General features: G+C 32.4%; 2 protein-coding genes and 1 long non-coding RNA gene across 6 annotated transcripts in view; 1 reads left to right on the forward strand and 2 right to left on the reverse strand.

The window, feature by feature from the left end:
• LOC149477708 (uncharacterized) overlaps window positions 1-12,740 on the forward strand; it is a 298,415-nt gene that overhangs the window by 210,856 nt on the left and 74,819 nt on the right. The window lies entirely within an intron of this gene.
• LOC149477718 (phospholipid scramblase 2-like) lies at window positions 2,444-6,310 on the reverse strand. The gene is made up of 6 exons (XM_089710462.1): window positions 6,191-6,310; window positions 5,873-6,042; window positions 5,132-5,273; window positions 3,409-3,520; window positions 2,807-2,942; window positions 2,444-2,561 (listed from the first exon to the last, which is right to left on the reverse strand). The coding sequence occupies exons 1-6, from the start codon at window positions 6,281-6,283 to the stop codon at window positions 2,465-2,467; spliced, it is 750 nt and encodes a 249-aa protein (XP_089566588.1). The 5' UTR covers window positions 6,284-6,310; the 3' UTR covers window positions 2,444-2,464.
• The window catches only part of Mitf (transcription factor Mitf), a 105,003-nt gene continuing 100,278 nt past the window's right edge, over window positions 8,016-12,740 (reverse strand). For all 4 annotated transcript variants that reach the window (XM_089710247.1, XM_089710249.1, XM_089710248.1 and 1 more), the window contains 2 exons: window positions 11,932-12,042; window positions 8,016-11,502 (listed from right to left, as the gene is read on the reverse strand). In XM_089710247.1, coding sequence (XP_089566373.1) covers window positions 11,357-11,502; window positions 11,932-12,042 — 257 coding nt within the window. In that variant the 3' untranslated portion in view covers window positions 8,016-11,356. The remainder of the gene's footprint in view (window positions 11,503-11,931; window positions 12,043-12,740) is intronic.

A 12,740-nucleotide genomic window follows, 5' to 3' on the forward strand; every position in this document is an offset into this window, starting at 1 on the left:
TATATAAATAAATTTGCTTGAACCGATTTCGCTAATGCTTCTTTGTTAACTTCAATGAGATTCTTAAGATATTTGCTCATAAAAAAAAATTACTACGCCTTTGATAGTACGCTCGAAGTGAGGACGTCTGTCGGGTCAGCTGGTATAATATAAATATATTTTGCGGAAAACAATACATGTGTTATTGGTTTTGTTGACGTCACTAACCACCAAGTGACGGTTTATTGATTTCTATACCAAGAGACTTAAATGTATAATAATTAATAAGCAAAATACGAGCTTTCTTGTTATTGTGAGTAAGAAACGATTTTTCGTGCTAAATAAGGTGTAAAATTTTAATTTCTTTCAAGGGAACTTCAGATTTAAGTAACATAGAGTGTGGATGAAGTGTTTTCACTTTTGGTAGATACGATTAATGTTTTAGCGAAGTATTATGTGTTTTCGAATGGTATTTTAGGTAAATAAAAATCGGATTAAGTTCAGTTTCACATTAATAAATAATTATGCACTGTTTATATACATATTTATTTATTACAAGGTTTAGGCTTAAAAGATCAATTTAGTTTATTAATTTGCGATGTAGGTATATTTGTTTAATATTAATAGAAATGGATACCTACGTTACATTTCTACACCGTTGGAGTAATCATATACCAATGTTTATTTTAAATTACAAATAAATAGATGACACAATTACGACCCCGCGGCAAAATCAGACACCGTTCCCGCCAAAACACTCTTAATTAAAGATTATATCCGCGTCAACTGTCGGCTTTAGATTAATAAAAAATAACAGTTTTACAAAAAATCCCTGTTTTATTAAAAAAGCGACACCCATTAAAAATTGCGTCGCGAGGGTTGCATTGTTGCGCATCTGTCAAACGTTTTATAGGAAAATGGGGAGAAATTGTTGAAAAATGGGTTAAATGATAAAAAAGTAATGGCAAAACATTGTAACATGAGGGTAACGGTGGCCCGTGACGGTGTCAACATCGCGTCAACTTAACCCGGGCAGAGGCCGCTACGCTGCATTTTATTATCCTTTTTAATAATTTTTCAATCCATCATACGTTAAAATTTAATGGGGAAGGAAACTCATATGTGCTTAACTATAGTTATAGTTTTATCCTCCTATAGTTTGAATTAAATATGAACGGCCTACATTTTGGCTATCAGACATAATAATATGCTTGTTGCAAATTTCCATAACATTTTTAGTTAATGTTTTTTTTTAACTTTTTATAATTTTCCCATAGTTTACTTCTATCAAGCTACATTTTTAGATGATGTGATTACGCTCTTTATTTTCAGTACACGGGGTTCTTTAAAGTATTAATGTGTACTGTATAGTTTAAAAATCTAAGACATTTCAATCAAAAAGGAGTATGTGTTCTATTGCATATAACTTTAACACTATACCTTATTTCAATAATTAAACACGAGGCATAAACACAGCTATTCGCAGTTTTATAAAGTATAAACTATAAATACATACTAAAAATATATTATTTTCTAACACAATAAGTAATCAATCACGGAATAATTTCTAAAATTTTCGATTTATCCCTCGATCGCAAAAAATCTATTTTTACACAAAAAGTTAAATTTATATAAAAAACGAAATTCGTTACGAGATCAAGTCTTAAATCATTTCGGAAACAGCTTTTGTCATTTAAACCCTTGCTTTTCCGAACGCGTGACAGACGCGCGCCGCATTATTCGAAAAAATATAAAAACTTTAATTCTCTAAATACACAGTGACCTACATTCATTTAAGCCCCGATCTTTTCCAGATTTTTGTAAAAAAATCGCCCCTTTATTACAAGTTTTTTTACGCGAATCGTGTAATTGAATTCAATCCTTTGGAAAAGGGTTCAATAAAGTACCGATATTAGGTTTTTTCGTGTCGCGAACCATAATTTTTTTGACAGCTAGCTGTCATTGTAGCGCGCGAAAATTATACGTTTTGTCAAAATTTCGCGCCATTTACCACGGACATCTGCCGTTTGGAAAAAAGTTTAAATACAATGCAAATAGGGGTGGTGCGTGCAGGACATTAATTTTTAAGGGAATCGATGTTTTTGTATAAAATAGGGAAATGCAAAAATGCATTTAAAGTATAACGAACGGTGTCCCCTTATTTTAATATTAATGTCCGAGTCGTATATCCGAGGGATTAAATGAATAACTTTTTAGAATCCTATTTGTGAATGCTCACTGTATTATAATGCCTTTATTGCTATTTCTGGAAATTATTATTTTATTTGTATAATTATCACGGATTGTAATAAATTTTACTTGAAATAAACGATTTATTATAATTTATTAGAGATTAAAAACAATTTTTTTGTAAATAGAATGATACCGTATTCAATGTGTTTCATGTTATGGGGTGTTATGGGTCTTTCTTATATCGAAATGAAATAAAACGAGATTTCATACAAAAAATTAATATAATTTTCCGTCAAGCATCATAATACATATAATCCATGAGTAAAGTCGCAGCAAGTAACAGAGCTTTCTCCTCCACTGTGAGTTCCCGTTCGAATGCCACTCCAAATCTGAAAAGTAAATTATTCGTGTCTCAATTAAACAGTAAGTTAAAAGTGAAACGACTTCTCAATTCTTAAAACTACAAACATATCTCGCATGTAATCTAAATATTTTGTAAATAACTATTGTACTAACAGCACTGTAATTATTTTAGTCTTTATATCAGTACAAGTAAGATATATTACTGATCAGTGACCAGCGTGGCAACACAATAAAATATACTCCTTATTTCAATACTAATAAGACCCATTACCTATCAGTGACCGGCGCAAAGAACATCGCATGCAGCAGCCCTTGCCAGCGCTTACAGGTGCTGCCCACGTGCGCGCCGTCCGCCCGCTGTATCCTGAACTGTATGTCCCTGAAGAAGCTGATCGTCACGCGGGGACCTGGAGCGTGACGTCATAGCTTTGTAGTTATGTTTTGTAAATGGTTTAACTAATGCATTCTACTTTGTTATTTCTCAAAACCATATTGTGATATAATTCGTCGATGTAAGTAAACGTGATGGCTAAATAAATAAACATTTAATGATAGTTTTGCATGATACTTGATTTAAAACTGTTAGGGTGTTTCAAATATAAATAAGCTCAAATGTAATAAATCATTAAATATTGCTCTAAAACGGTTTTATAGTAGCAAAATAGGAATATAAAGTATTTTATATGACGTACGTTGTATCTCAGGCTTGAAGAAACTTATGGTCAAGTACTTATGTCGACCTTTCCAAGGAGCATTAATATTTAATACATAAGTATAGGCGGTGTTTTATGTTTGTTTTCTGTGGTTTTTTCTTTATTAATATCATGATTTTTAGACTATAATACTTTTATTTAGCTGATAATTTTTACTAACCTTGTAGCCAAAACGCCTCGTCTCCATTCTCGCGCCTCACGAGGTAGATCGGTCGCACGGGCGCCCACTGCTGCTCTATGGTGCCAATCTTTCTGCCAGGCGGGGAAAATACCTAACAACATATATTAGATTAATAGCCAGATATTTTAGCTGACGGATAAGATAAATCTATACTAATATTATAAAGCTGAAGAGTTTGGTTTGTTTGAACTCGCTAATCTCAGGAAGTACTGGTCCGATTTGATTCTTTCAGTGTTAGTTAGCTATTTATCGAGGAAGGCTATAGGCTATATATCATCACGCTAAGACCAATAGGAGCGGAGCAATGCGGGTGAAGCCGCGGGGCACAGCTAGTAGATTATATGTGGTAGTTGTGAATCTATTTAGAAATGTAAATGTAGAGCTTTTACCTATAATTATAGTAAAATAAATATTTTTTGATGAAATTCGTTTAGTTGTAATAATAAGTATTTTACGTTTGGGATAGACGCCGCTGTGTGTGTCACTAAATACATAAGAACACAAGTATTATTAATTTATTATATAATTCAAATAAACTATCAGTTTTAACATTCAATTTCAAATGCTATATAATTTACTGTAGATATTGTATGAATAATAGTTATAACGCTAATTAGTCCTTCTGTACTGACCTACTTAGTTTATACATAACCTATATAGAGAGCTTTCCACCCGCAGCTTCGCCCGCGCAGTCAAAGAAAAACCCGAATAGTTCCCGTTCCCGTGGGATTTCCTAATCCTATCCTATTTCCCGGGGTAAAAAGTAGCCTTTCTCGGGTATCAAAACATCTCCATACCAAATTTCATGAAAATTGGTTCAGTAGTTTAGGCGTGATTGAGTAACAGACAGACAGAGTTACTTTCGCATTTATAATAATATTATTTTGGTATGGATGTGCGTCACTACGCACAGGGCTACATCAATTTAATATAATAATTAGATATGAAGACCAATACAGTCTCAGCTTCACGTCAGAGTTACGGCAATGAGACATCACAGGAAAAGCAGCTGCGTCAACTATTTAAATTATTGTAATTATAATTAATAATTATATTATCAGCGAATAATATGTGCGTAGGCCGTAGATATAGGTATTACTATTTACTGTATAAGGCAAAAGTCGTCATAATTGAATCATATGAAAATAAATGATCATGGACTAATAGAATATATTATTTTTGCCAACACCCAGCAGTAGGAGAGACAGGGAAAACATACCTAGTTGATAATAATTAATATTTAACATGAGTAGTTAGGTACATAAAGACGGAGGTAAATACCATTAACATTCTTATGTGTTCAGTAGCAGTTTTTTTACATTCGTTTTGTAAGACTACGTATGAAATATAATAATTAATAAGCCAAGTGCCAACTCTACAGGGATAACACATGAGAAAATCCTTGACCTACACCATTTTTCAATCCTTTGCTACAGCTCTTAGAATATATAAGAAACCATTTCAAAAATTGTTAATTAATTGCCCGTCTTTCAACATTTTACAGGTGACAATTTTGTATGATTGTGTCACTTTATTGGTAAGAAAAGTTTTTGGCAGAATTTCAACATCGAACTCTTATACGTAATCTGTGGATAACAATTTCAAATGCATGATAACAACGAAGCAATGTATAACAAACTATCAATCCTTACCTGTTGATTTTGACTGAAACTAGCCATTTACTAAGGAAGTAAGAAATCACCTCAACATTCTGTAGTTGACACGGAAACACTCTGGAGGTGCAGGCGTAGGGCCGGTTGATTCTCATCACCTCGACAGAGGAGCTGTTGAACACCCGCAGCTGCAAGGGTCGGAGACCGTAGCAGAAGTAGCCGACCCACCAGCTGTGAAAAGGGTCTTTTAAAAAAGGTATTACATAGAAAACTATCGAACTGAAATAAATAACGCTTTTTTAATTATATGCGGTGGATAATGTTTGATTTATGTTTATTCGCTATTCTTAAAAAAAGGAACAGTCGGAGATTCAAAACGAGTTCAAAACGACGGTTTTCAGAAAAAGCCACAGATGGTATTTTCATCACTAAAAAAGCTTCAAAATAAGTTTTCTTTTACGTAATATACGAATGTAGTACCTATATATATAGAGCATTTAATTTTAAAATGATGTGTAGGTTTATAACTTTGTACATTCATAGTAACCACAGAGCGCGAAATGAAAAGTTATATTATAAAACAATTTCATCCATTTTATTTCGCTGTGCGTATTGTGAATTATCTAACTAATAAAAGTACTAAAAATTGTCTAACAGAGAACTGATCGATATAAACAATCTATAAGCTCTTTCAAATAACATGTACGGTAGAGGTAAGTAAAAATTCAAACCACAGTTTTATTTTTAATTTAATTAATGAAAACGAAATAATGTTATATTCATAGGAGACTCTATTGTTTACATATTTACCTTTTATGAATATGACTTACCTATTCTCCTCTTCAACGGTATACACCAAGTTCTGATCTGGAGTTCTGACAGAGAAGCGATTCTTCTTCCCTCGAAGGAACAGAACAGCCTTCACTCGCAGACGTTTGGTGATTAACAGACGGTCCACTTCTGTCAGCTCACTTAAGAGATTTTCTGTTTCTGGAGTGACCTTAAGGTTGCCCATAAAAATAATTCTATAGTAGGAAGTAGTGGTAGAGCCTAATGATTGTTTACGTTAAAATTAAAATTGATTGTAATTTTTGTTTTTTATTTAATTTTTATTTCTGCGTACAAGACAGACAAACTCACAAACATACCTCAGCTATCGGCCGTGGGACTTCTATGAGGGGCTCCTTGATGACGTCAGCATCTTGCGGGGAGGCCGGGATCGGCGCAGTTTGCATCATCATGCTTCATAACCAGGGAATTTTGTTCGTATGTACTAGTGGTGTTGACAGGTGTCATGTGTAAATAAATATTGTGATAAATATACTGTGAATATACTTATTTTATTATGTATGTGTTTAAAGAGTTTTTATTGTTAGTTAAACCAAATGCTGTGATTATAGTGAAATGGTGTACCTACTGTGGGTGTGATTCATAGAATAGATTAGGTGGCTCAAATAGGTAGTTCAAGTTTATAAGTTAACTCTATTGAATTATGCAAACCCTTGCCATGAAATATGCAATAAAATATGTTAAAATTCTTGCACTAAATCATCATGTCATGAATTAAAAAAACGAATTGAAGAAAAGTAATATGTTTATTCGATATATCTTCGGAAAAAAGTTAATTAAAGTAGTTAATAGTTCAAAATCGTTCATTTAAATGTTTCGGTCAGTTGCATCTGTTATATTATTCATATTACAAGTTTTTGTCGCAAAAGTGCAATTATTAAAAAGAATGCTCTCCACCCTCTGGTCACAAACATAATAGCGACCCATGCAAATGCATTATTATTAGAAACGGGACTTTATTTAAATTTTGTGAAAAAAACACAAAATGTATCGCTTTTATCAATCGAATCCGGATATACTCCAATTACAATGGATGTAGGGTGACCATTTATTTTCGGGCATTTAAGAATAATTATAGTACTTAGTTAAATGTTATTGTGTGTGTTGTCTAAGCTTTCGAAATTAGCTAAATGTACCAAAATACTACTCCTGTATTAAAGTTTATAAAAATTCTAGAACAAGTTGGTTAAATTTATACTTTTTACGATTTTAGATTTATGTTACTTATATCATCTTTCTAATCTGCAATTTCAGCGTTTTCTCTAGTTTTGAAAGCTTGAGCTTGATAAGTTTTTTGCTATTTGCTGGCTTTAATGAATTGTGTCTAGATACTTACTGCATATTATACAATATGAAATCGATATCTTTTATTTCCAAAACTCAAAAATGATGGCCACAAACATTTTAATGTATGTCGCACGCGCCGCTACCATTTTATGCAAAAACGCAAATTTCTACGAAATTTGAAACGCTTCATTGTTACCGCGCTCGATGAATAAAAATAATCGAGATTTTATTTTTAGGGGAAAAATGCATTTGCTTCAAGTTCGTGCATTCTAAGGGAGTGTGCCGATTGAATACAATTAACGATTGGTTTTATGCAAGCGACAGCTTGATTTAATAAGGATTTTTGCATGGTCAAATAGAAATCGATTCGCAGTCGCTCGCTTTTTGGAAATGGGGCATTTTAATGGCGTCGTAAATTATGTTTTGCATAGATTTTGTAGCGTGTATTATGTGCAGATCGTGTTAAGCCAATCTATATAGTTAACGTATTCCACAATTAATAATTAAAAATTATATCTACTAATTTCTATAAATAAAGGAGCAATCTATATATATGTACTTATGTAGTGTATTTAACTGATAGTTGCTAGATCCAATTTATTATGTAGTATACTATAATAGGTAGGATTTCTAATAAGAATCCTAGTTTTTTTATTTGATGCCCATATTGAAGGGTTTATAAAATATAAAATGATCATGATTGCTGAATTTATTATATTAGATATTGATTCGAAGTTAAATATATTTTTGCAACCAAAATTATTGGGTAATATAATAATATAATACCTGCAACTGGAATAAATGAAGCAGTTTCTAAGGTGAAATAAAAGACGAGTATATTTTGGTAAATCCTGATTTACTTTTGTACTTCAACAATATTTTTTATAATCTCATATAATATAATAACATTCATACTTAGAACAATATTGAGTTTGTGCGTTTCGCTCCAAGAAAATAGCAATGTACTGATAATACATTAATTCAATAAAACACTTAGTTTGAAAACTATAATACTATAAAGGCGTAGAAATATAAAATAAAACTTATTAAAACATTTTATCATAAAACATGATAATTTAAACAAATACTAAATAAAATTCCATAATGGAATGTACTGAAACAAAAATATATAAAAAGCGAGCGAATAACACAACTCCACGGCACGACAAAATTATAATAAAATCGAAAACAATAATTCTCTATTATATTATAAATTATTGCAGCGAAACTCACCGACCTATAAGTATATAATACATTCGTTTGTTCGATAATGTACATGTAACTAGCTTCAGACCGTGTCTTTGCCTACATGTACCATGATTGCTTAATGATTGAGATTGGTAAGTTTTAATAATTATTTAATAATATTCACACACAAATTGTTTGTCGGTCTCGTTATTCAGTAATAAATATAGCGGCCAGACTTAGCGTTTAAATTGGATTCTGGTTTTATTGTATACATAATAAAACGTACATAGATATAAGTATGTACATACAAAAATTATTACATTAAACAAACTATTGCTTAACAAAATGGTTTTAAAATTTTAATAAGTTTTAACTAAAACATCATTAATGTGCTGGCCGTTTGAAAAAAAACATTTCCAAAACACGTTTCAAGAAACTAAACAAAGTGTAAACCTTAACTAGTGTTCTGTTCAACAAATAAATTAATATTATACTTAAAAATAAACATCTACTATCAAGGCACTCTTCGGTAATATCTATATATTGAACTAAAACATATGTATCACAATTTTATATATTACTATGTAAAATATATATATTGAAAATATTTCTACAGACAAAATATGTCGAGAAGCACCGTACATTAGTTATTTTATATACAGGATGTCTTTGCAAGCGTCAAAAATATTTTTAATACTTATATAAAAATATAGTTTATTTTTAACATTTAAACGCGCAAAAAGACAACCCAACATTACAAATAAAATCATAGTTCATCGCCTCATTTTCATAAAATTATCAATTTTTTCGCTTTTAGCATTGTTACTGCTTACATATAATAGGAGATAGCAACCCTGAGATGTGAAACATCAATAAAATTAAGCTGGTAACTATACAATCTGTGTTATAATAACAAATGCCTAAGTTACGTATTTTACCCCATTTCAGCACAATTTAAATGTCATAATACATTTTTAACATTTTTTAAGTCATTTTATTACACAGGAGTGCTTATAAAAACATAGTTTTTAAAAAGGAACACAAAAATGCTTTGATACACTATATCAGTACATAGTATAAAACAAAGTCGCTTTCTCTGTCCCTATGTATACTTAAAACTATGTACGCAACGGATTTTGACGCGTTTTTTTTTAATATATAGCGTGATTTAATTGAAAGGTTTTAGTATATAATTTATAGACAAGGCGGGCGACGCCGCGGGCGTAAAGCTAGTTTTACAATAAGGCTTATATTGTTTGTTATGAAATTTATAAGCACTCTCTTTAAGTAGGTTAAAATTCATTTTATTGTCTTTTAAAATATTGTTTAAAACAATGGCACCTCATATTTTGGTGTTCAATCACATTAAGTATCTAAAGTCGGTATTTATAATATTCACAATGTACATAAAAATATCATTTGATACAAAAATAGATTTTATACAAAATATTTATATGTGAGACCTCACTTTTATGGTTTTTGAGCACCGTTTTATTATAAGTTTTTTTTAAAACACATGTATAATTTTCAGTATAGAAAAATCCAAAAATATAGTCTATAAGAATATAGACTTAATTTTAAGTTTTAGAAATCCAATAAGACTGTATAAAAATGTAAATTGATGGTCTATTTTTTTAATTTTAATAAATAATATATTGCTTTTTTGTAAAAGAACTAAAATAAGTCGGTGTATATTTTCAACATTTGTATAGTTTTTAATACAAAAATATATTTTAAATTCTCAGTTTTGTTCGGATAACAGTTAAATCATGTTTTTAACTTTATCTAAGGCACACGAAAATTTGCTAAAAAATTATATGAGATATACAATTTAAATAAAGGATTTTACAAATAGAAAGAGGTCTATATTATGATTTATTTTATAAAATATCTTTATATTGCTGAAATTTTAAAGTAACATGATTCACGACAAATAATAAATTATTGCTTATAAGTATAACAATTTTATTTTGATTGTATTTTCTTGAAGTTGAAGATGTATATAACAACGGGATTCAATCCCGTATTTCCTTATGCCGTTTCAAAAACCGTTTTTAAATATTAAAATTCAACTTTATGTCTAAATACATTGGCTCTGTTTTGACGTACCATTATAATGTTCAAAAGAACTTTATATTACATTATAAAATGATGCAAAGTCCTTAACAATAGTCAACTTTTATACAAAAATATATATTTTTGATACAGTACTATTGCATATTGCAATAAGGTAAATAGTAGATTTCTGAAATAGCACAGTGTGAACGCACCATTAAAGTTTTTATATCCGGATCTGTGTGGACGCAACGCAATAATGTTCCTTACCACTAGCACAATATTAAGGCACTTCTCATAAGGATAGTGCACACACCATAAAAACGTATGCACACAGTGATAGGACGTTATTCAACTCATAAGTGTGTGTATACACTGCATAAGAACTGTATGCGCCGCATAAAGTCGTGTATACAGTTCCTTATAATTTCACACAAAAGGGTGTGTGTACACCGCTTATGTGCATGTTGATACACGAGCGTGAATACACCTAATGATCAAGTGTATTTCATAAGAACCTGTATACATTTCATAAAGTTGGTGCACACCATCCCCGCACGTGCACAACGTCAGGCGAGTACACACGCATTCTAATCTTTACGCTGATGCACAAAAGCGCGGTACACACACGAGCGTTTGGCGGTTTTAAGCGGTGTGCACACACTACCCAGGATAGTACGACACGGGCGCACACGATCTCCTTCCACATCTGGACAGATACACTCGTGCAGCTCCCGAGGCTGGTGCACACGCTCCTCTCGTCGAGTAAAAACGAAGCCCTCCCCACATTAGGGCAGGTGCACACTCTCCTAAGGCTGGTACACACTCCCCACACGCTGCACACACAGGGCGGGTGCACACCCCCACACATCTAGTACTTATTAAGGCCGGTACACACTCCCCAAACGTCTAGTAGTCATTAGGGCGGGCGCACACTACGCGCCGAGGTCCATGTCGAAGCAGTGGTGCGCGTGCGAGTGCGAGTGGTGCGGCGCGTGGTGGTGCCCCAGCAGCAGCGGCAGCGCGCTGTCGCCCAGCCCGCTGCCCACGCCCAGCGAACTGTCGCCCAGTAGGGACGAGTCTGTAATCAAAATATTGGAGTTAAAAATAAATATTATAGGACATAAATAAATATTATAGGACATTATTACACAAATCGACCTGGTCCCACATTAAGCTCAATTAAGGCTTGTGTTCGCCGCGTCGTCCAAAAATAATAATTTACTATTTACTGTCCGGTCGGCGTTGTGACATGAAATTCAAATAAAAACTTTCCTCCGTGGCATTAATGTTCAAAGTTAATCCTAGCTGCGCCCCGCGGTTTCACCCGCATTGCTCCGCTCCTGTTGGTCTTAGCTTGATGATATATAGCCTATAGCCTTCCTAGATAAATGGTCTATCTAACACCGAAAGAATTTTTCAAATCGGACCAGTAGTAGTTCCTGAGATTAGAGCGTTCAAACAAACTCTTCAGCTTTATAATATTAAGTATAGATAATAAAATAAATACCTGTATGATGCGAAGACAGGTCAATATGTAGTAATGCTCGGTCTGCCGCATCTGCTACCGCCGCGCTAAGGCCCAGTTGGGAGGTTGGGGAGGAACATAGCATTGGGTCGCCTGTAAATTGTAATATTTATGTAATTCAATTGAAAATAGAAGTAAACTAGTAGTGGTACATAAACATATTACAAAAAATTAAAAAAGGTGCATAGTATTTTACAGTAATAAATATGTTACAGACAACATTGACGTACTAAATATAAGAATATACATTAAAAACTAGACTAACAATCAAACTCTAAAATTTATTCAATTCAAATAATTTCCGATCGGCGTTGTATAAAACATTGATTCAAACTAACAGCTTATTTCGTGCCTATAATATTCCAAACTAACAGCTTATTTCGTGCCTATAATATTCCACTAACAGCTTATTTCGTATGTTTAATATTCCAAACTAACAGCTTATTTCGTGCCTATAATATTCCAAACTAACAGCTTATTTCGTGCCTATAATATTCCACTAACAGCTTATTTCGTATGTTTAATATTCCAAACTAACAGCTTATTTCGTGCCTATAATATTCCACGAACAGCTTATTTTGTATCTTTAATATTCCAAACTAACAGCTTATTTCGTGCCTATAATATTCCGAACTAACAGCTTATTTCGTGCCTATAATATTCCAAACCAACAGCTTATTTCGTGCCTATAATATTCCAAACCAACAGCTTATTTCGTGCCTATAATATTCCACTAACAGCTTATTTCGTGCCTATAATATTCCAAACTATCAGCTTATTTAGTGCATAAA

This window comes from Colias philodice, chromosome 24 (genome assembly GCF_061535455.1).
Source record: "Colias philodice isolate Cphi_HAF_F1 chromosome 24, ilColPhil1 Martin Lab GWU primary, whole genome shotgun sequence".
Taxonomy (NCBI): Eukaryota; Metazoa; Arthropoda; class Insecta; order Lepidoptera; family Pieridae; genus Colias; species Colias philodice.

Excerpts from the sequence above, each read along its gene's own strand:
- LOC149477718 (XM_089710462.1), bottom strand. The coding sequence starts at position 6,283 with ATGATGATGCAAACTGCGCCGATCCCGGCCTCCCCGCAAGATGCTGAC. Across the intron at positions 5,274-5,872 it reads ACCGTTGAAGAGGAGAATAG|CTGGTGGGTCGGCTACTTCT; the intron begins GTAAGTCATATT and ends CCCTTTTCACAG. Across the intron at positions 2,943-3,408 it reads CGAGGCGTTTTGGCTACAAG|GTCCCCGCGTGACGATCAGC; the intron begins GTTAGTAAAAAT and ends GTCACGCTCCAG.